Source organism: Otolemur garnettii, unplaced genomic scaffold, assembly GCF_000181295.1.
Source record: "Otolemur garnettii isolate 467f Iridium unplaced genomic scaffold, OtoGar3 scaffold00092, whole genome shotgun sequence".
Lineage (NCBI taxonomy): Eukaryota > Metazoa > Chordata > Mammalia > Primates > Galagidae > Otolemur > Otolemur garnettii.
Window position 1 is genome coordinate 7018756 of NW_003852487.1, and position 27867 is coordinate 7046622.

Here is a 27867-nt window from a genome sequence, read left to right on the forward strand (position 1 = left end):
TGCCTCAGCCTCCCAAGTAGCTGGGACCACCAGCACCTGCCACAACGCCTGGCTATTTATTGGTTGCAGCCGTCATTGTTATTTGGCAGGCCTGAGCTGGATTCGAACCTGCCACCTTAGGTGTATGTGGCTGGTGCCTTAGCCACTTGAGCCACAGGCGCTGAGCTGCTCACGTTTTAAAGTTGAGAATACTGAGGTCCAGAGAGGCTTAGCAACTTCCCCAAGGTCACAGAGTGAGTGAGCGGCAAGGGCCTGGCTGTCTGATTCAAGACTGCATACTCAAAACCACTAAGTCTTATGTGTTCCCCACGCCTTCTGTAATGGTATCCACTCAACAGATTGCTGATTCCTGCTGATCTGTGTTCAGGAGACCTTCTTCAACTGAGCAAGGAGAAATCGAAGCATCCGACCCTTCATTGTTCCTTCCTACCTCTCAAGAAAAAAGCAAACCTTTGTTTACTAATAAGCCATTTTCTATTCTGTGTACTTCCTGAAATAATACTTTTAACTGAGAAGAGGGGCATCCTAAGAAAGCTAATCTTATACAAATTCATATATTATGGGAAGTCTTTATGGCATTCAAGTGTCCTGACAGATGGGAGTATGTCCTGTCCACCTCCGTGTCCCCAGTACCTTGCTTAGGGCTCAGCACCCAGACAGTGCTCGAGAAACATTCATGACTATGTGATGGGAGGGTGTGTTCCAAGGCTGTTTCATCCCCTTCACCATCAGATCAAGTCTGGGCTGCTCTGAGTTTTCATTAAAGACCTTAAAGACCCAGAAAACACCTTCTCACCTCCATCTGCCTGCTCCCTTTGTTCAATCCACTCCTGGAAGTTCTTCTCCAGAAGAGCATATGGCATGATATGGGAAGGAGGAAATGACCCCTTGCTTTTTACTTCACAGACAAACATACTCCTTGAATATGCACTACAAATATTTAATCACAACTCTCCATATTTATTGTTCACATTTATAGTGTGATGTTTATTGTTCCATATGGCTTATCCTTGGGTACAGTATGCAGCTTCACAGCACTTCTGATGTGGGAGGGTGCATGCCCTACAAGCAGCGGGAACTGATTTCTGCTACTGTAAAAGAGTGTCTAGGAAGAGAAATGACCGAATCTTGCAATGACACAGAATTTCATTGAAAGAGTCAATCTGATTTTTATATCCACAGGGTGATCAGCCCCTAAACCTTGGAGCCTCACTGTGTGCATGTCCAGGGCCATGATCATGCCCCTTCCTTTCCATAGTTTCCTGGAATGCCTCCCCTCACATATCCTTCAAGTTATGTCCCAAATGCCACCTCTACCGAGAAGGCTTTCCTGATTCTCTATCTCCCTCCCACAGTATGGCATCTCCAAAACACACTTGAAACAGAATTCATCACATCTTACTTAAACACTTTTTTTAGCATCTCCAATTTTTATTCTATACAATGGCTTTTATGAGCATTTTTCTCCTTCTACTACATTTCCAGCTCTTTGAGAACACACTTAGCATCTGACTCACTTCTGTATCTGCTATAATATCAGGCTAGCGAAATCCCACATAAAGTAAGTGCTCAGTAGATATTGAGGGACAAATTGATAAATGACTCATGGACTTGTACTCTCATAATCATTTCTCTCTTTCCATAACCTGTAATCATAAGATTGCAATGGCATTTAGTACATATATGGGCATTTAAAAATAATAGCAACTTTGGGTGCCATTAACGCTACTGGTTTAGAGTTGCAGATCTCAAAACCCAACAAATTTACCTATTTGTTACAAAAAATACTCCATGTGTCTACATATCACCTGTGTACACATCTCACAATTGTCATGAAGAACAAGTCAGATAGAAGAAGAGAAGACCCTTTGGAAAGTCTGACGGAGGCACCGGTAAGTGAGGGGCTTTTAATATTAGCACCATGTTACGATCTAGCTAGTTCTTAGTACCTGCCACACGTAGCTGTGTAGCTCAGCCATGAGGGTCTGTGTAATGATGTCCATTCATTCTACAGATACTTATCTGCCATCATCGTAGATGCTGAAGACCTCATTCTGAACAAAACTAACAAAACTGTCACCTTCATGGAGGTTACATTCATTGCAACCGAGCAATGAGTAAGTAAACATATAGTATAACAGGTGGGAGACAGAGCCCAGGAGGGGTGCAGAAGAGAGGAGGGCCTGTGGGGATGGGGGGGGATGGAGTCTTGGCGGAGGCCTCAGGGGCTGGGCAGGCATGTGTGGCGAGCGTGGGGAACAGATAGAGGGTGTTCCAGACAGAAGGGATGTGTGTACCTTAACCCACAGAGGTATGAGTTTGGAAGCTGCAGGAAGAGTTAGGGGGTTGTTACACTGTCGAGGGCTGGGGAGGAGGACAGAGGAAGGAAGAGAGGTCAGAGAGGAGGGTAGGTGCAATCCTGGGACTGTGGTTCTCACTTGGGGGGAGTTAGGGAAGCTGTGGATGCCACTGAGCAGGACAGGGACCTGACCTGACTTGGATTTTAAGAGGACTACTTGGTGGCAGTGGTAGTCCTAGGCTGTGGCCAGGGCACAGGCAGAGAATCCTGCAGGAGGCTGCTGTAATTTCCAGGTCAGAGGGGACGGTGACCAGCATTGGGGTCAGCGTGAGATGGTAAGAAAGAGCCATGTTCTTGATATGGTTTAACAAGCAAGCACATAGGACTTTCTGACAGACAGTAAGGTTTGAGTGAGAACAAGAAATAAATCCAAGATTTTTGGCCCAAGAAGCTAGAAGGATGAGGCTGACAATAACTGAGAAGGGACAGACTTTGGGAAGACTAGGAGCGTTGCCATGGATATGCCAAGTTCAAGATTCTTAATAGCTATCCAGACAGGAAAGCAATGGAGTAGGCAGTGAGGTATACAAGTCTGGTGCTTAGGGGAAGGGTCTGGCCTGCTGACACACAGTTGGTACTAATTAGAATAGAGATGATATTTAATGCTCTGAGGTGGGACAGGAGTGTAGAGAAGAGATCTGAGGATTGAGCTCTCCAATGCTAAGTGGTGGGAAGACGAGAGAGAAGTCAGAAAAAGATTCCAGAAGGAAAAGCAAGGGAAGTAAGGACAGAACTAAGAAAGAACAGTCCCAGAAGGCAAGGGACAATGGTGGTTCAAAGGTAAGGGATGATCAGCTATATCCAGTGCTGCAGAGAGATCAGTAAAACGTGGCTGAGGAACCGACCAGTGGATTCAGTAACATGGTGATCACTGATGGTCTGGGCAAGAGATGGCTGGTGCAGGCAGGGGAGGGAACGCCTGAGCAGAGAGTGTTCAAGAGAGAATGGGAGGACAAGCATTGAAAACAATAGGAGAGGGAACTCTTTCAAGAAGTGCTGCTAGCCACAACCCAAGGCTATACGAGAAGTGGAAGAAGGAGAGATTCCTTTAGGTTTGTAATCATAGGTGGCATTGCTGACATTTCATAGATGACGTCAACCAAACTAGCACAGTGTGCCTCTTCACCTAGATCCACGTTCTTCACTATTGCAGAACTACACGGACACTATTCCAGTGAGGAAGAGGGGAAGGCTGGACAAGCCCTTCCCTTAGGCTTCAAAACGAGCCATCCTCTTTTTACTGGTGACCCGCAGAAACCGAGACATAATTGTTGGTCCTATGCATAAGCACAGAGCTACCTGCAAGGCTACCCACAATTGTCACTGTCTCTCAAGGCAAAAATATCTTCCTGAACTGCACGGCAGGTAACATGAAGGCCTTGACTCTGAGGTATTGTCAGGTTTTCATCTTTCTGAACAGGGAATTCCAGGCAGGGTCACCTCTTGCCAACGACCACAGTTCTACCAGTAGTCAGGCGCAGATGGAGACAGGGCTCCTTCCTTGGGAAGTTTCTTCTGCAGCGGAGCCCAAGCTGCTCTATCTAATCTAATTCTCCCTTTTAATGCACTGGTGTGCGAGTGGCTCTCGACCATATTCATCTCTAATCAAGAATCTCTGTACTAGAGCAATTACTGCGGCTACTTCTGTTGATAACAATCTCCTCGGTCTCTTTGCGGCACCCTGCACTATTTCCTCACAATTACTCATTCATACTCCTCTGATGATACAACACACTTCTTTGCCTCGTAACCTTTGAGGGCAGACACAAGGCTTGCTCTGGTCAGTGGGATGACAGCAGCTGTGATATAGCTGTCTATAAGCAAAGACCTTAACTTGCTGGCATGGTTTGGCTCTATGCCCCTTTTGTGAGCACCTGCCCTCTGCCACCAGAACTGTGTGGCCTACATGGTGTTGCTTCTTTGACCAAGGCTCAGTTCTGGAACAGGATGACACACAGAACTTGGGGGAGCCAAGCCCAGCTGAATGCTAGAGGAACTGTAGCTGCCCAATGTCCTCATGCACCATGAGCCAGGTGTGCAGGTATAAAAGATTCTGGTTGAAGGCCACCGAGAGCTTGGGGTTGTTTGTTCTGGAGCAAAAGCTGGCTGATACCCCCTTGTATCAGATGGTGAAATTCCTCAAGTGAAAGGACCATGTGTACTCTCTATGATATGTCCTGATACACCTAATAAAAAGCACACACGTGACAGGGTAGAATCTGTCATGGCCACTGTAGCTTGGTTGGCTGAAGTCTGCAATTAACCCCTAGTCCCTATCACCAGCACATTGGCAGTTCCATTCTAAATCCTTAAAGTCATGTTCAAAGTATTTCTCACCCTCCTTCCCAGTTCCTGGTTTTGGCTTACTGAGTTATGGCTGATTGATCAAGAAAATCCAAATAATAGACTTGGGTCTATTCCTAATTAACTCAAAACAGCTAAGGCCAAGCGCAAAAAGTCTGCTTTAAGTGAACTTGAGTGGTTTAGCTCTGTGTTCCTCCTGAGCCTAAGACAAGCTTTGTCCAGGGAATCACACTGCAGAGAAAACAGTCAATTCTCTGACTTCCATTTATTCAGTAAATTCTCCCACCTTATTTAGAGACTCATCTAGGTTTTGTGCAGGAATCAGAGGCAATATAAAGCATAGTTCTGGGCTTTGAGGGGCTTATAATGTAGCTGAGAAGACAGGCAATGTTTGTAAAAATCTAAGACAATACAGAGTTATATACTCCTTAATTCTTTTTTTTTTTTTTTTTGAGACAGAGTCTCAAGCTGTCACCCTGGGTAGAGTGCCATGGCGTCACAGCTCACAGCAACCTTAAACTCTTGAGCTTGAGCAATTCTCTTGCCTCAGCCTCCCAAGTAGCTAGGACTATAGATGCCCTCCACAACACCCAGCTATTTTTTGGTTGTAGTTGTCACTGTTGTTTGGCAGGCCTGGGCTGGATTCAAACCTGCACGCTCCAGTGTATATGACTGGTGCCCTACCCACTGAGCTATAGGTGTTGAGCTTATACTCCTTAATTGTTTAAAGCAGGTGGTGCTGTATGGTAGGAAAGAATTAGTCTAGAGTTCAGGAGACTCAGTTTTAGTTCTGGCTCTACAGCTAGTTAATTAAAGTTATAGGAAGAGATTTCCACTATTCTATGCTTCTATGACAAGGAATGAGTAGGTTAACAGGAGGGCTTCACATTTCTATGGTTTTCTGGCTCTAAGAGACACCACCAACAGCACACACATGGCTCAGTGTTCAGTGCAAGGTATGTTTAGAATAGAGGCTGTGTGTTCAGGGCACCCATCTTCCCCTCCCTCACCACATCTCCAGGATCATCTGGTTCTGCCCAACTTTTAGTAGTTTCCTATACCTTGAGTTATGGGCCAGCCCAGATATCTGATGGAGCTGAACCAAACAAGTCCAGAATTGTTTTCAGATACCACAAGTGGAATTCAGAAGTGCAGGAGTTCCCTTAAAGCTGACTTAGCCCCCAGGAGCACCCTGGGCTGGGGTTTGCTGGAGCGGATGCAATGTGCACAAAGCCATCACATTCAGCGGCCTGGGTGTGTCCATAAGGGGCCTGGTTGCAGAGAAGTGACAGAAGGGAGTCATCTGCATGACTGACGTCTAGATAGGTAATACCTGTCTAAAGCCCTCCTCTGATTCAGAGAGCTCAGCACTTTCTGGGGAGAGACCAGTTCTTACAATGACAGGCTTTGTGTCCCTAAATAGGGCTCCTGAGGCCTGGGATGCCTTGTTTGACATGAAAGGAGGCAAGAGCTGGGAGAAATGGCAAAATAAAACTTTTAGAACACTTACTGATGCTTTCCTGATTATCCTTCGGAAAAATATAGAAAGCAGAAATAATCTCATTGGCTAAAATACCCTGGAGCCTTGGGAACCAATCCACCTTGCTCACCTGGCTCTTCTCTGCAAACATACGTAAATTCTCGCCAGGGCCTTGCAGGGCTGCTCAGATGGCCATGGGATGTCTCCTTGGTGCTCCTGCCTTCATTTGACTGTATCACTCACTGCTCGGCACTTTCTCCTGGAGTTGATGGGGCTGGGACTACCGTGTGTTTTAAGGTACTTACATCAGAGTCAGGTTCTTTAAAGTGAAGAAACTCATTTATAAAAACCCTTCATTCATAATAGAATCAGGTTCTTTTGCGAAGTGCTCTTGGCAGTTCAGCAAAGGAAGCAGAAGGTGGTGACGAGATAACGTTGTAAACAAGAATAATGGCTTTACTTACTCGGGACACCGGACACCAGCCGCAAAGGGCGCAGCACGCGGAAGGCCCTCAGCGCCTTCACGTCGAATCCAGCCCCTTTCCCTCCTAGAGCGTTTGCCCCGTCTGCTTTGGTTGCTTGTTCTAAAATTGCACTAAAAAGCCTAGAAGAGAGGAAGGAGAGAAGGAGCTATCAGGGCCATGTTTCACTGCCCAACGGGCTCTGATCTCTGAAAGAAGCCTGCACCAGAAGTTTGCAGGTGTCTCCAGCACAGGAGGGGCGACAAATGGTTATAGGTTGACAATCCCTCAATGTGTGTCTCACTCATGCCCAGGGTGTGACCCCAACCAGAGAGGTCTGAGTGAAGGGAGGAGCAGGCCCTTGCTGTCACAAAGGTGTGGGATCTCTTCTGGCTTTCCATGAGCCAGATAAGAACTGAGAAGCAGGTATTTGCCGTCAGTGCCCTCTGCCCCCTCCATGGCATCCTGGCTCCCCTCCCACAGGTATCAGCAGCCATATCCTCTCCCTCCCCACCTACCTCCTTTCTCCTAACAATCCCTTCTCTCTTATTTGTTCCTGGGCACAAATAATGAGCCCAGGGAAACTCACTTTGTGCTGGCACATGATGGCCACTCAGGAGACATATGCTGAACGAATGAATGAATGGCCAGTTGGTTGAATGAAAAAGGCTCTGTGGAGCAGAACCACACAGGAGCGATGTGACAGCTATGTGGGGATCTCACCTGTGCCATCTCGTGTCTATGCTGGTATAGTCACTCCTCTAACAAATATGGACACCTAGTATGTGCCAGGCACTGATCTAGACACTGGGGCCACATGAAAAAAGTCCTTACTTGGATGGAATTTACATTCTTGGGGGGAGACAGACAATAAACTCAGTAATGAGTGAACAGATGCCATGCAGTCAGAGTGACGAGTGCTGAGAGGCTGTGTAGAGAGGGGCTCTGCAGAGACAGGCAGGTGGCCATCCTGTCTCCAGGAGGAGGTTGGGACATTTGAGCAGAGACCTACAGGAAGGAAGGGAGGGACAAGTGGCCTTCTGGGAACTACTCTGTGCCAAGGAGGCAGGCAGTGTCAGGGGCTGAGGGAGGAGCATGATGGGTGTTAGAGGGGCAGTTGGCTGCAGCAGGGCAGGAAGAGAGGAATGATGGAAGAGGTGAGTGGAGAGGAAGGAGAGGACCCCACCAAGCACCTGTAAGATGGCAGCATAGAGGATTCTGAGCAGGACAGGGATGTACTCTGTCTAGTTTCAAAAGAATTGCTCTGATGCTGTGGGGCATAGCCAGAGGCAAGCTGCTGCAGTGACCCAGCAGGAGGCCCTGGTGACTTAGTCTAAGTGGAGGTAGAGAGTAGAAGTCAGGTACTGGATTTGTCTTAAGACAGAGCGATGGGATGAGCTGATGGGCTAATGTGAGGTGTGAGCAAGAGAGAGGAAGCAGGGAAGATTCCCACAGTTTGGGGGTGAGATCAGGTGCAATGGATGTCAAGGGTTCTACTGTGAGCCTCTGGAGTTGGAGTTGATTGGACATCTGATGGGTATCCTGAGTTGGCTCTCTTATGTCTGGAGTTGGGGGAAGCTCTGCATTAGAGACAAAAACTGGGTAGTTGGGTAGATTGTATTTAAAGTTAAATCCCTAGGAGGCTAGCACAGAAGGAAAGGAGGTGAAAGGACTGGGGCTTGGGGTGCCCCCACGTTGGGAAGCAAAGAGAGGAAGATCTAGCCTGATGAGGGGTGGCCTGTGGAGCTGGAGGAATGGAGAGAATGGGAGGGAGTGGCCAGTCCGAAGGCAATGGTGCCAAGACGCTGCAGAGACACAGTTGGGTTTAAGGACATGAAGGCCATCAGGACCTGAAAACATCTGTGTTGGTAGAGTAATGGGACCAAGGTTCCAGAGACAAAGAGACAGTGGAGAAAGTGAGACTAGACAGCCCCACCCAACAGAAACGTAATGCAAGCTACCAATGTGAGCCACACATGCCATTTAACTTTGCCACGCTGAAAAAGTGAAAATGAACAGGTGAAAATAACTGTGGTGATGGTATTTAACCCAACAAGGCCAAAATATTATCATCTGAACATGTAATAAATACGAAATCTTATTCATGAGATGTTTGTTGTTCTTTTGTTTTGGATCAAATCTTTGAAGTACGTGGTATATTTTATACATATAGCATATCTCAATTCAGATTAGCCACCTTTCAAGCACTGAATGGCCACATGTGGCTTCTGCATAGACAACTCTTTTGAGGAATTTTGCTGTTACGTGAGCAGAGAAAAAAAGGTGGTTACCAGAAGTAGGTGTGGAGTCAAGAGAGTTTTGGTTGTAAGTGGAGGATACTACAGTGTGTTTATATGCGACAGGAACCACCTACTAGAGACAGGAAGTTTGAAGATGCAGAAACCAGAGGAACTACCAGAAGGATCAATCTCCTTCAGCAGGCAAGAAGGAACTCAATGCACACGGAGGGCATCGGCCTTAGATAGGGTAGGGGCTGTCTGTCCTGGTTCAGGGAGGAAGATGTGGTTCTGGGGACATATGAAAGTTCCCTTCTCGTTACACCTATTTTCTCAGGGAAGCAGGCAGCAAGGTCATCAGCTGAGGCATGAAAGGGGAGGGGTACTGGAAGTTTGAAGAACAAGGCAAAGGTATGAAGAATCATCTGAGAAATAGAAGAGCAAATGGATAGGGGACAGGTGTCACCAAGGGGCTCCTTGAGGTTGCTGGTCCTGAATGTGAAGTGAGACTCTGCTCAACTTTGTGTACTTCTTGACTAAATTATCTCCATCCAGTTGGATTTGATGGGGTGGTGGTGGCTGGTGTTCTTCCAGGTATGCAAGAGACATGAAGAGAGGAATAAGGAAGCCAAGTGCAATGCCAGTGCGTGGAACGGTGGTGCACGCATCAAAGCTCTCCGGAAGGAGTGGGGACCTGAGGGCAGGGGAGGGAGAGAATGCAGCAGGATGAGGTGGTTGTACAGCTGGGGTGCAGGGGGTGTAGGCTGGAAAGATGGCTGTGCTGGTTAGAGAGTAGGATGCTTAATTTGGGATTATGGGGGAGGCACAGGTACCAGCTACAACAGGGATACCAGCCACAGCCAGGAGAGTGGGCCGCTGAGAGAGGCTCCCTGGAGAAGAAGATATCGAGGAACCAAAAAGCTATCAGAGGGAAGAGGGAGGAGTAGTGAGTGTCAGAACAGGTTGGAGCCAAGAGCTGATGTCCTCAAGACATGAGGAGCAATGACTCACAGACATACCAAGGGCTGCGATACAAAGAGGTAGGGGTAGAGGGTCTGATGATGCAAATGGCAAAACTGGGGGCCAGGGAGGGGAAGGAGCCATGGTAATAAGGGGCAGGTAGGGTATCCTGGGACCTCCAGGCATCTGAGAGAGGAAGTGGCGGGCTTCTGACAGCTGCAGGGAAGCTGTGCCCTCAAAGAGGGAAGGGGTTGGCTACCTGTTGTGTAAATAAAGTTTCACTGGAATTCAGTTACACCCCCTCATTTACACACTGCTGTTTTCCTGGAGCAGGGCTCAGTTGAGTAGGTGGAAAGTACTTGGCTCACAAGATGGAAATCAGCACCTGGCTCTTTCCAAAAAGGCAATGGGCCATGGGGAACAGAGGGTACCCTGGAAAGGTCGCAGAAGAGAAGGGTTAGATCAGGGGTGCACAGATTCACAGGAGTTTTTTGTGGTAACTAAGAAATATAGGGGAGAGGCATATAGCGGCAATTTCTGTCCTTTATACCCAGGATGATGCTACCAAGTCACTGTCAGGAGTGCACAGCCCGTGCTCAGTTGAATTTCTTTATTAGTGGGGTCTGGGAGCCACGAGGAAGCTCAGGCATCAGAAGTGGGTCCTCAGATCAGACCTCAGCTGAGCCAGGGAGACTTTGGTTCTTGAAGAATAGGCTTGGGGACCTTAAGTGACATATGCCCCAGGGAACTGGATCTGTGGGTGAGGGGGCTGCAGCTGGGGCTTAGCCTGGTAGAAGCTCAGATCCAGGCAGGGCTGAGCCATGAGGGGACTGGTCTACATGAAGGATTTTCAAACTATGATCATGGAAGCAGTGAGGCTGGAGCTGAGAGGCAGGGGTTTGGGCTCCTCGGCCCTGGATTTAACAGAGCAGCCCCCCTTTTATCTGTCCTAGGGACTGGACCTCTGAGTAAGACTTTGAACACTGGATTCTGTAGCTAACACGAGTCTCACGACCCTGGCCAGACCACATCTACAGGCCTCCTCAGCCCTGTGAGTCTTTCTCCTCAGCTTGGCAGCTTGATGGTTTTGTGTGTTCGCTGGGGATGCCTCGAAGCCTGGGCAGAAGTTGTCAGGGTGGGGGAGCGGGTACCTTTCTCCACAAGGGAAATGTGCTTTCCACTGAAGTCTAGAAACCTGAGGAAATGAAGACCAGTCTGCAAATTTGTAAAACAACATTCCAAATCCAAACCAGATTTTGTTCCCAGTATTTCCTGGAAGAAAGCAATATGCTTATCAGAGTACAAGATGTTCACAAAATATTATTATTCAGTGAAAGGAGCAGAGATTGGACAACTTTCTTCTTGTTGAACCCCTGCCCCAACTTGAGACTCTTTATTAAGGATCTGCTTTTAATTTTGGAGAAGTAGAAAATTCAGAAATGAGTGTAGGAGGGGTCTTAGCTTGTAGTGGCCGGCTGTGTTTCTCCTCAGGGAGGCGCTGTGAAGGTGAAAACAGCTTAGGCTCCCTCAGGGCTGGGCTCTGAGTGGACGCTATGCTGGGGAGGGCTCCAGGACATGAGTCTGGCCGATCTGCAGTGGGTGGCAGAGCCTCTAGGACAGGACAGTGTGGTGCTAGAGGGCCCAGAGCATGAGAAAGGCAGGGCCTTGGCACTGTGACGGAGGCAGGGACACAGCACAGCCTTGCTGGTTGGACAGGATCTCCTGAGCAGGGACCCACTAAGGATTTCAGGGTTCCGGGGTGGGTTGGGAGAGGGGCTCAGAGACTACCATAGTCCCTCCACATCACACAGCAGCCCCACCTTCCATCATACCTCAGAGACATCCGGCCTTAGGAAGGACGTGCCACTTATCCCACGCTACCAGAATGGCAGGGGCCCAGTCTGGCACTTAGGCAGCAGGCAGCCCAGCCCACCTGCCTCCAGGGCAAGTCAGCCTCCCCTCTGATTTGCAAGAGGCCTGAAGAAACTTTCCCCTAAGTAGCTACAGAGGAGGGGCCAAGAAGAGCTGATCTTTCCTAAGAGACACAAAGAAGGCAGTGGCATACCCATTTGATATTGAAAACAGGGCAGAAAAAAAGAGGCATGATGGAGAGCAGGTGGTGAGCTATGCCCTCTGGGGACCGCAGATCATTTTTCTGATTAGAAGGATGGGCTGAGATCAAGACTGGTTGGACAACCCCTAGGACCAACATCCCTGGAGAAGAGATATGAAAATGGCCAAGTGTAAGATCAATGGGGAAAAAACTGTAAAGGGTCACGGTGAAGTACATGCTGAGAGCATCATAACCTCTGTGGCTTAGAAAGCCAACATGATCAGGTACAGGGGTTCACGCCTGTAATCCAGGGCAAGAATCACCTTGAGCTCAGCTTGAGCAGAATTTAGACCTCATCTCTAGTAAAAATAGAAAAATGAGCTGGGCATTCTGGTGCTTGCCTGTAGTCCTGGCTACCTGGGAGGCTAAGCTGGGAGGATCACTGGACCCCAGGAATTCAAGGCGATGGTGAACTATGATGATGCTGCCACACTTTAGCCTGGGAAATGGAGGAAGATCTTGCCTCTTAAAAAAAAATACAGACAAAAATATCTTTTAGAGGAGTGCCAAATCTGGATGCCCCTCTCCCTTTGTCAGCTCCCTAGCCTAGACCCCAGAGAGATGTGACGAGCATCTAGGCTGGTCTCCTAAAAAGTCTGCCCCTGTGGTCATGGGGAACAGCAGCACAAAGTGTGAATCGAGACTCAGACAGGCTGTGCTGAGCAAGTGTGGCCGGCCACATAAGGCTTCCTGGTACAACTGGGGCAACCAGCCCCTCCTAGGGCCCTCCCTTCTGGGGCTTCTGTGTGGTATCTACCCTGTGCTCCTGCCTCTACCTCCTGTACTTTAGTGAAGGCCATGAAGGGGGCAGAACACACACAGTCAACTCCAACTCATTCCAAAATGTAGGTTTTTTGCCTAAACAAAATGTGTCCCTACAAATCACCTTCATCTGTCCATTGATCCCAGAAGCATCAGATCTCATTCCTGAGGCTTTCTCCAATGCCTGTGCCAAAGGCTCCCAGGAGACTGAGGCCTTGAGAAAGACACTGAGTTTAAAAAGGATTTAAGGGCCTTTGGAGCAGCAAAACTTAAGGACCTTTGCTGTGGTTTACTGAGTTAATTCAAGGCATTTGTTTAGTCCCTCTTTATTTATTCTGGCATGAACAGAAGCAGCACAATCTTCCAGATAGCTGCAAGTACACTCTGAGTGCTCTGAGGCAAATCAATACCCGGTTAATAGGCTAATGACGCTAATAATCTTAGTGTTCCTAAGATCACGTCACCCAAATATCCCTGCTGTTCATGTAGCCAAAGTGCGTCATTTACTGGCCAGGCAAAATAAGGCAACAAAGAAAAACCCTAACACAGCTCCAAACAGCCCATATGAGCCATCCAGATGGCCAGAGACAAGGAAATCACTTGTAAATGATCTTGATGTGCTCCTGTGTTATTTCCTGCAGTAAAGACCAGGCACTCCCAGAAGACAGTGAGAAGGGAGTGCTCCGCAGAAGCCCACAGTGGCCTGTGCCTCTGCTCGGGCGGCACAAAAGACTCACCAAAAATAGTCCCTGGGATAAGAGCCTCCTGACATTCTGACCTTGATACTGAATTACTATCTGGACTGTCAGGGAGTGAAAGCACAGGTGGCCACCACTTGAGCACTTGCTGGCCTCAAAGTAAGGAGGGATCAGCCCAAAGCATCTCGCATGTTCTCGACATAGGATCTGCTGCAGAGGCATCCTCCCTTACAACACAGAGGAGCTGTTGGAAATTCATCAACTGTGTTTTCATAAACTATATTGCACACAGCATATGTACACATACTTAACGGAGAATATTTTTGTGATGTTCTTAATTTCTTCATAAGAAGATATTTACTGCTGCATTTTATTTGAGATGCTTTATATCACATTTTTAAGTAAGCCTAGACTGACACTGCCTCATATTACACTCAAGTGGAGCAGGGTGTTTGGGGGAAGGCGTGCTTGGTCGGGGTTTGGTTACCTATTGCCTTGGCCTCTTATGGTTCCCTGTTCTCTTCTCACTCACCTATCTTGAGTAGCTTGGTTTTGGCGGGGCACAGAACTAGGCCCACTGTAGTGGTGAGAATGGGGACAGGGCCTGAAGTACGAGCGTTGTGTAGGCAAAAGCACAGCCTGGCAGCTCTGCGTGTACCCACCCTCACCCACACCCACAGGCAAGCTGCCCCCAACTGCTCAGTGATGCAGCAGGGAAGGTGGTCAGAGGGACTGCAGGGCCAGTGGGTCAGGGATGACAGGAAAGTCCTCAAGCATAGCAGAGCACTAGGATTCGATTCTGAGTGCGTGTGTGTGCTCAGGGGTTTGTGCATGTGTGATTGTGCACTTGTGTGTGCATATGTGTGACTGTGCATGTTTGAATGTGAATGTGTATGTAAATGTGTGTTTGTGCATGTGTGCATGTGGGTATGTGTGTGAGATTGTGCATATATATGTCCGTGCAGGGGTATTTGCTCATGTGTGTGCATGCATGTGACTGTGTGTACAGTGTTTGTGTGTGGCTGTGCATGTGTGTTTTCTCATGTGCATGTTTGTGTGTGTCTGTGTGGGTATTTGCTCACATGTGGGCGCATCTGTGTGCACACACACGTGCCTGCCCATGTGGAAGCAGCAGTGGGGGATGCTCTTAGGTAACAGTTCTTCTCCCTTTGGAGAAAGTCTGAATTCAAAGTGAGTTTTAGCAAATCTTTTCATCTTGTCTGAAGCCCAACACAGTTAGGACCAAATCAAAAAGAGACATAAATTCAGAAGGAAGCCAAAGTGTATACTGGCACAGTGAGGGGAAAGAGAAAGACAGTCATACTTACCCTACAACCACAATTATAAAATCTAGTAAATTCCAACCGTTGCGGAGGTAAGCGTTAGGGTGAAAGAGAAGTCCATATGCTATTACTTTTAAAAATGCTTCCACAGTAAAAATTATGAGAAAGAGATATTCCACTCGTTCCTAGGAAACAAAAATAGACAAGAGAGAAAAAGAAATAATTAGGCTGGGGACTTGGAAAGGTCTGAACTAGCAGATCTCACAGGCAGGTGGAAGAGAATGCCGTCCCCTCTGGGGTGGGATCTAGGGGTATGGGGAATCCCAAGCCAAATGTGCAACTCAGAGACCTGTTCCACCATTACTGTACCAGTCTACTGGGATTACAGGATTCCTCCTTTCTTTCCTTCTTTTGACAGAGTCTTTGGTAGAGTGCCATAGCATCACAGCTCACAGCAACCTCAAACTCTTGGGCTTAAGTGATTCTCTTGCCTCAGCCTCCCAAGTAGCTGGGACTATAGGTGCCCACCACAACGCCAGGCTACATTTAGAGATGGGGGTCTTGCTCTTGCTCAGGCTGGTCTAGAACTCCTGAGCTCAGGCGATCTGCCCACCTCCGTCTCTCAGAGTGCTAGGATTACAGGCATAAGCCATCACGTCTGCTCTTTTTTTGTTTTTGAAGGTCCTCTGTTAAAATTTAATATTAGGGTGGTGGAAAATTACATGTTTCAAAACATTTGATTCAGTTTACCAGTTAACATTTGTTGGTACCTTCCCAGAAGAGAACTCAAAATGTCTTGATCTAGAGGGAAACGGTGCCAGAACACAGACACCGAGAAACGGGTAAGGCAGAACCCCAGGGAAACCGTGCCATGACTCTGTGGGAACAAACCCCGACGGCAGCAGACTTGGGCTTGGGGAAGGGACTGGCTGAGTTCTCCCAAGTCCTAATAAGAGAGCAAAGACACAGCTGCAAAGAAGCGCAACACGGGGGATCTTTTAAGAGCAATCCAAATGGAGGCAACCTGCTCACGTACGTGGATCCAGAAATTTGAAATCTCTTTCTTAAGAAACAAACTCTGTCCAAAGACATAGGCCAGGTCCACAGAGAAAAATTGGCATTTTTAGGAGAGAGGTGGGCACTGGGTGCGGTGGTGAGTAGAAAAGGCCCGATATTCTTTCCTCAAGGGGTGGAAGGTCACCTTTTTCCTCCTCTGCCACCTTGAAGAAGGGCTTTGCACTGAAGGACACAACGTCTGTCCCTGGGAGCCCACACCTCACAGGACAAACTTGCAGGTTCAATTAGAGCAAGCCGACTCCACGCTGATTCACTCTCTTCCCTGCCACTAATTGCTTCCTCCCACACACCCATCCCAAGTGCAGGCCTTAATGGTCCCGCCAGGCACAGGCTGCCTGGATGTCTTCATGCTCCACTGCTCGCCTCTGCAAGAACCTCAGGCATCCCTCAGCGGAGCCACAAAACACTCGTCCACACGATATTTGGGTGCAGGTCCACCAAGGCATCGCAGGCCTGCCCGTAGCCCCAGCAGACACTCAGCTCAGAACCCCCAGACCCGTTTTCCCCTGCTCTGCTGGGTCAGGAGGAGCTGTAGTGTGTGGATGTGGGAGCAGTGATGGGGGGTGTTAGGAGGGGGCACTGCCCTCCAAGGCACAGCTCCCCCTGCCTCGACTGCTGAGGGGGTGCTCCCGAGCTGGGGTGTTGAAAGCCCACGGGAAGCTCTGCAGGGAGAGGTGAACACACCAGCCCCCTGAGGACCTGTTCACTCTTCCCCAGGCTCCTGACGTTCAGGGAGTGCTGGCCTCACTGTGAAGCTGTCTGAGGATGCAAAGTTAAAAACTGCAGAATTCTGGGCCCTACCCAGACCTACTGAAGTAGACCTCCTGGCTAGAGAGCCTGGAAATGTACAGTGTAGACAATTGCTAGGTGTTTCTGAAGCATCCTAGAGCTTAAGAACCACCAGTCCATGTGCTGTGATGGCCCAGATCAGGCAGAGACAGTGGGACAGATGGTGGGGGTCAGATTTAACCAGCATCTCAGAGGCAGGCTCATCCTTTCCTTCCTGCTTATTTTAGTCCCATAAAGTTGGTCTGGGGATGTAGAGTCCACCTCGGATCATGGCCCAAGAACAAATCACAGTGGGTAGGAGGCTCTAATCTTTTAAAGTCAGGTGATATTGGATTAAAATGTATATCAGGGCAGTATTGAAGGGGAGAAAGTGGCATAAGGCACAAGGGAAGCTGAGGATGCTTGTGGGTAGGGCAGGAGAGGGGCTATCAAACAGCCAGGAGACCCTGTCTCCTCTCTCCATCCCATAAAAGTCCAGAGCTTTCCTGACTGGCACCAGAAGACAGGGCCACCTCCTTCTGCATTCCCAGAAAGTTAGAGCTGGGTTGAAAAAGAAAGAAAAGGAAAAGGAAACAAACACAAGTTGGGTGTCTACTAAGTGCCAGGTGCGTTCAAGTATTCACATATGTGGTAGCTGCTTTCACACTTTCATTTACCTGCCCATCCATCCATCCACTTATCCATCCATTTGTTGTTCCACACATCCATCAATCCACTTATCTGCCCATCCATCCATCCATCTACCACACACACATCCATCCATTTACTCATTCACACATCCATCAGTCCACTTATCCATCCATCCACTCAGTCATTCATGATCAATGTGGTACAGCCAGTTGCATTGTGCAAAAGTGACCCTGGAGCTCTCTCTGCATTATCTAGACCAAGAGTGTCCAATATTTTTTCTTTGCTGACGTCCATTAGAAGAAGAAGAGTTGTCTTGGGCCATACATTAAATATACAAACATTAATGAAAGCTGATGAGCAAAAAAGAAGGTCTCTGCATACTTTTGATGATATCCAACGCCACAGATAAGCAGCAAAAACAATCCTCCTACAATCAGCATGTGGCCAATTGTCCACAGGTTGGATACCCCTGACCTAGACAGTGAGCTTTCTGGGAGAGGTAGCACCTAAGCATGGAGTCCCTCCTACCCCTGGCAAAGAGAGCAGTAATCTCCTAAAGGTGTCAAGGACCTTAACTGCTGAGAAGCTGGCATTCCTCGTCAACTCCTGTGAAAAGCCAACATATCCAATCCAGGCTTCCTGGAGTGAAGCAGTCTAGTTATTCCCTCATTGACAGGCTGCTGTCCCTTATTTACTTGCCCTGTGAAAAGAAAGAGCCACAGGAGAGGAATCCCTCCACTGGGCACAGACCCACTGCAAACCCAGTGGCTTCATGGACCTGGCACATGTCTTTGTGAAATGGGAGGGTTGGGGGGATCAATGACTTCTCTCATTGACCCTTGGTCTTTGTAAATTTTCCCAATAAAGACTAATGTTTAATCCATGCCATGTGACGTTTGCCCCACACCTACACATCCTCCACACATAACACCTGGAGACCCAGAAGAACCTTCTCCACATGACAGGGAGCCATTCCCTCAAGCATTCACAAACACGTTAATGTTCATGCTGGGTGCTGGAGAGCCATGAAAAAGGGCTCAGAAACTGACCTCAAGGATGTCTGGTACAATTGGGAGCGAGTAGACAGATGATGCCAGTATTACAGGTAAGTATTGCCTGGAGGCAAGCATGGACGGACTTCCCAAAGGGAGGCTCTCTGCATGCATCCTGAAGGATGAAGAGTGGTCCAGGGGAGGAAGGTTAGGGGGGTGGTGTGAGATGGGGAGGTGGGTGTGAAGAGCTCCAGAACATGCAAAGATATGACTTGCTAGGGGAGGGGTGTGGAGGGAGCAGGGCTAGAGGGGTGGGCAGTGACAAGAGGACCTGGGGCTTTGTGGCCATGCCCAGATGCTCAGATTCCATTCTAAGGAGACTAGGAATGGCCTGGCCAGTTGTACACTGCAGCCTGGAACTGGCTAGAGAATGGGTGATAGGGGAGAGGAATGCCCCATGCAGAGACCATGGAGGGTTGAGCCAAGGTAGAGACAGTGGGACTGGCGGATTTCAGAGACAAAGGGATATACTTTGGTTTCTTTTTGTATGTAATGGATGAGGGAAGAGGCAACACAGAGAAGGTGTGCACAGCGCCCTCCCTGGGGGCTTCTATCTGGATGACGGTGTGCTCGGTGATGACTCTCACTGCAGCAGAAATGTCAAGAAGAAGGGGGTGTTTTGGAGGAAGGTGGAGATGTTGGATACTGACTTGCTGTACCAGACATGTTGGGGAATAGATCTACAGAAAGGGTCAGAGCAGAGGTTCAGCCTTCCAGAAAGGGCTGAATGCAGCATCCTGGGGGCTGGAACCCAGTTCAGTGAGGACAGCCTCTACAAACACGAATCTGAATGTGCATCCCACTCGAAACCTGACCCCGAAGCACCTTCACATTATGGGAATTCATCTCCAGCAGAAGTTACAGGGTCCTGCTTAAAACCAGAGTCTGGGAGGCAGAAGGAATCTTAAAGATTATCTAATTAATCTCCTCCCCTCAAACACTAGGACACAGACAAGACACTGAGGCAAGGGAGGTACATGCAGAAGATGGGAAGCCAGATTTCCTGACCTTCAGTGTGAAGGTCTGTTCCTGACATCCTGCCTCCCTGGGGACTGCAGGGACACTGTTCCTTATCCCCACCATCCCAAAGACATGGGTAGGTTTGGACTCCTCAAGCTAAGAGATTTAAGGCTCTAAGTTAGAGCTGAGAAGGGTCCAGGAGCCAGTGAGACTGGATCTGGACAAGAATCTAGAGAAGAGGTAGCTGCCTATTGTTGAAAAGCCTGGGACAGTCTACTGTGTGTGACACAGCATTATTCACTCTGACCTTAGGGGCATGAGTGCCCTGGCAGAATTACTTAGAAAAACAAGGGAAACAGCTTGGTTGATCCATTCAGAATATGGGTTATATTGCCCCAGAAACATCTAAGGGTGAGTAAGAAGAGCAAACGTTTGTCAAAGACTATTCGTACTGACACCCCTGGGTGCCTCGGTTCCAGCTGAGAACACATGATCCTTGCCGGCTTCTTCACACCCGAATTCTGACGCCATAGGTCGGAGTGCCTTCCTGGATCCTGAGTGCTCACAGGGCTCACACCAAATATTCAGCAGGTACAAGGCCCCTTCTGTGATCTTGGGAACCAGAACACTTGAGAGGCCAACCTAGAACCGACTAAGATGGCTATTCCTACCATTCTGTGTTGAGGTCAGAAAGGAAAGAGGAGATATGAAAAACTTCACAAGAGAGGATAAACCCTGGAATGGTGGTGTGGAAGCACAGAGTTTCTGAGCTGCAAAGGGGCTGGCATGGCTGTTTCTCAGGGTGCCTGGTGGATCCTGTTCCTAAGATAGTGGGTGGATCTGCAGGGGCAAATGTGATGACTCTGCCTGCAGATGGCTCCTGTCTTCCTCTGAACACCTGTGGAGCTAATCAAACACTGCTGAGCACAGGCGATCCTCATTTCCCCCTTGTCTTCTCCTGTACACATAGCTGGCCTTTCCATCTACATTAGATGCTTCTAGAGGACAGAGACTTAATAATCTTTTGATGGTAATTACTTTGATTCCAGCACCAACTAGCTGTGTGTCCTTGGACAAGTGCTTTACTTCTCTGGGTCTGTTTCCTCACCCGTAAAAGGACTTAAACAGTACAGTATTGCAGAGCGCCCTGGGCTTCCCCCAGTGCTCTGGGCGTAGGTACAGAGCTGAGTAGGGGGCTTTGACACCCCACCACCTCTGAGCGTAGGTGGGGTTATTTTAACCCACATGCTGAGTTGTCCAAGGGTCCTAAGTTGAACAGAGTCCAGGGAGCCAATATGATGCGCCATGGACAAAGAGCTACATGAAAAAGTAGCTACTGTTCACTGACCAGTCTGGGAGACTTTTATCGACTTTCTGTGCTGGGTTCTGCATACAATTTTATGTGAGAAGAGGGATCAATGCTTTTGTTTTGTTTTGTTTTTCTTGGAATTTTGACCACCACTTCCAAAGCAGCAGATGACTTCCAAAGCCCCTCCAAAACTCTGTGGCAAGTAAGGATGCCAATCCCTGGACTATGCGGTTCTGCCTAAGGCACAGTTGGATTCCAGGACTGGAATGGAACAGAGCTCCTCTTCTAACTTCCCCTCCTTGTGGCTCTGAGGATCACCATGAATACAAAGAGATTTCGTAATAAGAAAAGGCTTTATTAAGAAGATGATTAATATTTGTGCTTTAAGGGAACAGACTCTCACAGAAACCACGTCAGAGCAGATCTGCCAGGACGAGACAGCACTGGAGAGACTGACTTGTCTATTCACACATGTGGGTTTCTGCCACACACATGTGCACAGAGAGCAACCACCACCCTGTGCTGTGCTCTGTACAGCTATGTCTGCTCTGCAACAGACCCAAGGCATGGAATTTGTACTCAGGGAGCCTGTGCATACCCACTTAAATTTAGGCAAGTCTGTCCATCGAAGCTGCTGCCAAGAATTCTCCACCAGAGTCAGTGGCCCAGGCACATAATCCCATCTCTGCACAGGGTGCAAAGACAGTAAACACCACAGTAATACTCCAAGCGGCATGTTGTACTCACGTGTTCCCGACTGATTCATGACTTATGCACTAACGAATCTGACCTCTAAATGTGGTTCCTGCCTACTGCTAACCCAGAGGCAAGGCGCTGCGACCCTCAGCCCTCACTCCCTCCGTCTCCTTTCACGTGTGCACCCACACCCCCTCATGGAGACCTCGGGAGGGGCCACTCTGCCTCATGCCACCTGCCCCATGGCCCTCTCAGGACCCTGACGGACTCACAGGATGTGAGAAGTGGGAAGACAAACAAGGGTACACATTCCAACCTCCTCGTGACACAGAAGTGAGGGGCCCTGTTCAGGTCTACGTGTTTTATCCATTCACAAGCACCAGGGTTACTCGATGGCTTGTAACCCAGCCTTCTCTGTCCCTGGGCTGACCGAGACCCTGGCTTATGAGTCTGACAGAGGCCTCTGGATAAGGAGAGGGCTGACTACCAGGTACGCCTGGAGGGTGGCCGAGGTATCCCGCCCTGAAGGCCTCTGCCCTCCCGGGGTCTCTACTGGGCCTGAGATTCAGGCACTGAGAAGCCTTCCTCCTAACCACAGATGCGTGAACTAACGAACGTGGTCTAGACACACCAAGAAGTAATAACCTCCAAAGGGAAGGACGCTCTCACACCTACTCCAACAATGTGGATGAACCATGAAAACATGCTCAGTGGATAAAGCCAGGCACAAAAGGACAGACACTGTATGATTCCACCTATATGAAAGATCTAGAATTGGCAAATTCATAGAGGCAGAAAGTAGATGAGAGGTCGGCAGGGGCTGGGGGAGCGAGGAATGGGGAATCGTTACTTCATGGGGGCAGACCTTCTGTTTGGGGTATGAAAAGCTTTGGAAATAGTGGTGATGGCTGCACAACATTGTGAGTATAATTAATGCTGCTGAATCATATACCTAAAAGGGGTCAGAATGGCAAATTTTGTTGTATTTATTTTACCATGTTCAGGAATATTCACTTGAATTGTCCAGAACTTTGGATCAGTTCTGCAGGGACTCTTAAAGCTAGGTATTATCTTAAGAACTATGCTCAACCACACTCCAAAATAAAAAGAAGCATTCTTTTGAATCTTAAAGGTTTTCTAACCCTTAAGAATCTCTACCTGGTATGACAAAATACCTGAGGCCATGTTCAAACCTGTATCAGCTGCTACCTTAATGCAGACAGGTTCATCACCAAGTTGGCAGCACAGACTTTTGTAGTGGAGGGTGGACAGGTGTCTGGGGTCCCTGGATTGGGAAGAAGGGGGCTCGGACACTTGTTTTGCTTTCACAGTTTTGCCCTTCCTGAGGGAATTATGCCCAGGCCTCCTTTAGAAGGTGCCTGGTCTCATATTCAGGACATTCTTGTAAAAAAGAAAGGGCAGGAAAAGCCATTTGATAGCCCAGGAGCAAAGCAGCCTTGAACACAATTCACCCGTGTGCTGAGGACAACAGCGTGAGGTTAGGAGAGAGAGAGAGCACACTAGCTTCACTGGGTAGCTCCTCAAGTGCCTCTGTCCCCTGTGCTTGCCTATGATGCAGAGTGGAAGTGACTTAGTCACTTACCAATCTCATGCATGTGGGTCTTCCTCCCTGAGGCCTGCTTTGCCTCGCTGCCCCAGCATGGGGGTGTAGGAGCAAAGACCCAGGGCTCGAGGGGTGCCTCAGCTGCCTGGCTCAGGCACTGGCCGAGCTTGGCCTTCTTGGGGCCTTCTCTTCTCCAACCCTGGCCCAGCAATGTGCCTGTGCTGACCTGTTATGGGGGGACAGTCGATCAGCATACCCTGTGGCCTCCTCCTGGGCTGTTTCTCCAACTGCACACCGCCCCACCAGGGCAGGCACAGCCATTTGATTTCCCTATTCAGTGTCTAGCATTTAGGCTGTCCAGAGGGAACAATCGACCTCTGCCATACTACTGCCCATGTCACCCTCCTGGAACAGAGAGGAAGCCCAAATGCCCTGTGGGCCACCCGCCTACACAGGGCAGGAGCCTGTTCTCCACCAGTCTCCTCTGTCCGGGGCCATTGTGTCCTCAAGGCTGCACCTCTGTCATTGGGCAGCCCCATGTCAGAGTGTGGCCATAGCCTGAACTCTCTGAGGAGCTCACTGGGCTCATAGGTGTTACCTTTCTTCAGGGTAATGGAGTGCAGAGGGTGATGGAATTACGGGTCAGGGCTGAATTGCTCTTGAGGACAATGGGCATTTCTAAGTGTGTGATTTCCTTGGAGAAAGGGTGTGGCAGTGGCCTTAAAACTCTCCTCTAACCACCTACCTTCTATCAGGAGTCATACGAACACCTGGCCCAGGGCCTAGGACCCTGTCTTTCTGCCCTATCCCATGACCAGACCCCACTCAGACCCCTGTTCTTGGTTTTTTGCATATTGAAGCAGCTTCCTAACTGGTCTCATTGACACCTAGGTGGTTTTACTGCTCAAAAACCTTCAACTGCTCCCTCTACCCTTAAATGGAGTCTAGCCTCCTTTCCATGGTTCCAAGGTCTATCACAATACGACCCCCACCAGGAGCCCTCCTCCATCCTTGGCCACCACCTTGTACTCCAACCACACCAAAGGCTCACCACACCCAAACCAGACAGACTAGCTCAGCAGCGCTCCTCTTCATGCCCTTACCATCCCTGTACCTTCTCCACCTGGATATCCTCCTCTTACCAGATGCAGCTAAGTGACCATCACCTTGTCTAAACTTCTCAACCCCCATCTGCCTGCCATCCCCGCTACCACCATCCCCACCATTATCACACCTCAATCACCACCTGTACCACTCCCTCTAGCATTACTACTGCCATCTCCACTGTCCCCACCATCATCATGACCACCAGCACCACCATCACCACCTCCACTGTAGCTGCCATTAACAACAGTTTGAGTCTGGAAACTTTAGTACTGATCTCAATAGTAACTCTGCATGATGGATAAAATAATATTACGTCCAATATATAGATAAGCAAACTGATCAAAGAGGTTAGGTGATGTTCCACAAAGCGGTGCAGTACTAAGTAGTAGAGCCAGGACTCTAAGTGTAATGTTTTCCCCAGTGTTTGTGGTTTGAGAGGAAGGGGGACTCCATCAGCTCACCCTTCAAATACCTCAGGGCCCTTTTACCTGTGGTCAGAATAGAAAGTGCCCTGGGGTCTAGTTGGGGCTATGCTGAGTAACCAACTGTTGTTCGAAATCCAGAAATGTTAAGCAACCATTTGTCACTCAGGGATCATCTGGCCCAGGGCACTCTGCGTTCCCACTGATGGTGCTTGGACCCATGGCTGCAGCAAGTCACATCCTGGTGGTGGTATGGATAACTGTGGCCTCTTCCTGCTCCTGGTCAGACTTGGTCACCATATCATGAGAAGGGCTGCTGGCTATGAACCCATTGCTGGTCAAACCCAGCCAAGTTATCCTATTCCTCTCCTCTGTCAATGGCTTCAGAAGTAGCCTGTGACCCAGCCCTGCCAATGTAGCACAAAGATAAATGCTTTCATTGAGTCAAAAGAGAAAGAGGCATACCAACATGATAGCCCTGTAACCTCTCCTCTATCTCAACACACCCGTGCCTGGGTGTGAAGTCTGGAACCGTGCAGCCATCTGGGAACCATGAGGACTACTAGTGGAGGATAAGAGCAACATACTGAGGGTGGCAAAGAGAAAGGGTGGGAAGAATTGAGGCCCTGGGTAAACTTGTTGAACCAAAAAATTGACCAACTTTAATGCCACCCTAATCTGGGCTTCCTCTATGTGAAATAAAATTTCCTTACTGTCAAAGCTATTTTGAGCTGAGTTTTCTAGTACTTGCATCTGGAAGCATCCTTCTGTTTGGGCTCTATTTGCTATCTCTTCATGGCCGCTCAGTGCTTGTACCTCTAATCAGCCACTTGGGCACATTAAAACTAAGCTTAGTCTCGTGCAGCTGGAGAAGGCAGAGCTCATAAACACTGGAAGACAAATGCTCCTCTTTTTCCCTGTTAGTTCTCGGCCTGCATGTGAGATGCTTAGTCCAGATCATGGTCTCAGACTAGGTGGAGAGAGATCAGCCCAAACCTCCCCCGGAGGGTAGCCTGTGTAATTCTGTCTCAGCCTCTTGTTGCAATGCAGGGCTTTCGTTCGGCCAGAGGATGGGGCTGTGCATGCTGGAGCACATTAGTTCTTAAACAGGCTGGGGGAGGGGGGACAGGGAAGCAGCCTAGCACCAAAGCCTACAGATGGAAGATGCAGGGATGGAGACCTGGTATTTTCCTCCCTAGTGGAGATTTTTCCTTAAAACATCCTTCAAAGGATAAAGGAATTTCTAAGCAAGGAACTTTCTAGAATTTTACTCTGATCATGCACTTCCATCCCTAGGAAGTTAGGATTCCCTATTCCTCACCCCTCGGGCCCTAACTTCTCTGCTTGAATTCTTCCCTGTCCTCTTGTGCCTTGTCTCCTCCCAGCTCTCTTGCCCCTGTGAAGACGTTGCCTCCCTGACCACCTGTCTCTCTGTGACCTCTGTCCACTTGGGAAGCAGTACTCCTCCAGGGCTGGCAGGCCCTCCCAGCCTCAGAGGGCTGCTCTGACTTTTCCAGGTCTCCCTTCTGTGGCCACTGGAGCCGCTGGCCAGCGTGCCTGTGCTGCTCATTTGCGCTGTCCCTCTATGGCACTACAGCCAGTTTGATAGGTTCTCCCATTGCAGCACAAGTCCTGGAGGTCTCTTCCCCCTCCAGGAGTACGGGTGCTCCGAGGGTGGGAACAACATCATGATTTTCCTCTGTTCCCCGCAGTGTGGTGCTTTGTACAGCACCGGGGACTGAAGACTCACAGCATCCTCCAGTATGGAACAGGAAGGACGTCAAGTTCCATTGAGGTCGATTTCCTAGCCACAGCCTCCCTCCCATGCCCAGGGCAAGTCCTGGCTGATGATACACTTTCACATCTCCAGGGCACAACCCTCCCTCCTGCCCCCACTATGTGAATTAAAATGGACAGCACACAGCAGGACATCAAGCATCTTCATTATGGAGGGCCTGTACTGAGACTCCTGCCCCCTGAGGGTGCTAGGGGGAAAGACTGTGGTTAAGGAGGGTAGGGAGCACTGCCCTTGCCCTCCAGGGACACATGGGCAAGGTGGCAGGCAGGGTGTGCATCACAGAGAGAAATGAAGACACAGGCTCACACATGCTACTTGCCATATGAGTACTGCCAATAACCACCAGTTTAAGGACTTGGGAGGAAAGGCAATTGCCAGGGGCTCATGGTCAGGATGTGAGGGTGTGAGCTGGGCTGAAGGCGGGGTTGGGGGAGGTGGCACAGCGTGGCAGGCCTGTGGTCAAGTGAGGCGACATTCCTAAAACAAACACAAGCTCCAGAGCAACAAGGAGCAGATGTATTTGCTAGAGAGCCTGCCTGGTGGGGGATAACATGTTCGGACTGGCAGGTGAAATTTACATGAAAGCAGCCCCTAGTAACGGGATCACAAGTTGCATTTCTGAGGATGCTGCACCTGGGACTTGAGGTCCGTGGTGACTTGGGCTGATGGTGGCTTGCAATCAAAGGGTGAAGTGTGCCAAGCTATGTTTTAGGAAGAAAAATATGAGAAGTGACACTTAGCTAGACTAGACCAGTGGCTCTTAACCTTCATAATGCTGTGACCCTTTAATACAGTTCCTCATGTTGTGGGGACCCCCAACCATAAAATTATTTTCGTTGCTACTTCATAACTGTAATTTTGCTGCTGTTATGAATCGTAATGTAAATATCTGATATGCAGGATGGTCTTAGGCAACCCCTGTGAAAAGGTCTTTTGACCCCAAAAGGGGTTGTGGCCCACAGGTTGAGAACTGCTGGATTAGACTGAAGTGGGAAACTCCTACAGAGATCCAACAATGAGGCGGTGAAGCTGGAACCAGGGGGGAGGAGCACAGGGAGAGGCAGGACAGACTCGGAAAACGTTAGGCCTGAGGTGGGCCAAGAGGGGACGCTCAAAAATAATAGTAAGGCTTCATTCAGGATGGCTAGAAGAACGAAAGGCTTGCCCACAACAGCAGAGGTCAAAGTGGGAGCTAGCCAGTGGCCAGACGTAATATCCTCATCCACCAAATGTGAAGTTTGGCTACATGATCCCATTTCTCAGCCAGGAGACAGCCCAGCACAGAGGGCACTCCACAGAATAGAAAGGAGATCATTCTGAGTCTTAAACGTTAGATCTACTACCAGTACTGTGCCATGGGCACAGGATTTAACCTTCCCATACCTTCATTTCTTTAGTTATGAAATGAAGAAAATATCTTTCTGCAGAGACTCTTTAAGGGCTAAGGGGGGAAATGTGCACCATCAGGAATACTTAAGAAATGTTTGCTTTGATGACTCTGATGGTTCTGGAATTGCAGGACATCTGAGATGCTCACTGCAGACAGGACATGAAGATGAGAAGCAACAGCATGTGTGTGTGAGACCCATGACCAAAGAAGAGTGTCAAGTGACAGGAGAGGAGGGAACGGGCCCAGGAAGGGGATGCTGGGTGAGATGGTCCAGCACAGCACTGCAGCACCGTAATTGTTGCCATGTCCATGTAAGTGTAGTACTATTCACTTGTATTTTCTTTAAACCAACTCATTTTTCTTATATTAACATTAAGAAACAGAACTTTTTGTCAGAAGCACCACTATCATTGCTT

General features: G+C 48.9%; 1 protein-coding gene across 1 annotated transcript in view; it reads right to left on the minus strand.

Moving 5' to 3' along the window:
* CACNA1C (calcium voltage-gated channel subunit alpha1 C) overlaps positions 1–27867 on the minus strand; it is a 559438-nt gene that overhangs the window by 226366 nt on the left and 305205 nt on the right. Inside the window, exons 3-4 of the mRNA XM_023516536.1 lie at positions 14703–14842; positions 6608–6747 (exon numbers count right to left, since the gene is read on the minus strand). Coding sequence (XP_023372304.1) covers positions 6608–6747; positions 14703–14842 — 280 coding nt within the window. The remainder of the gene's footprint in view (positions 1–6607; positions 6748–14702; positions 14843–27867) is intronic.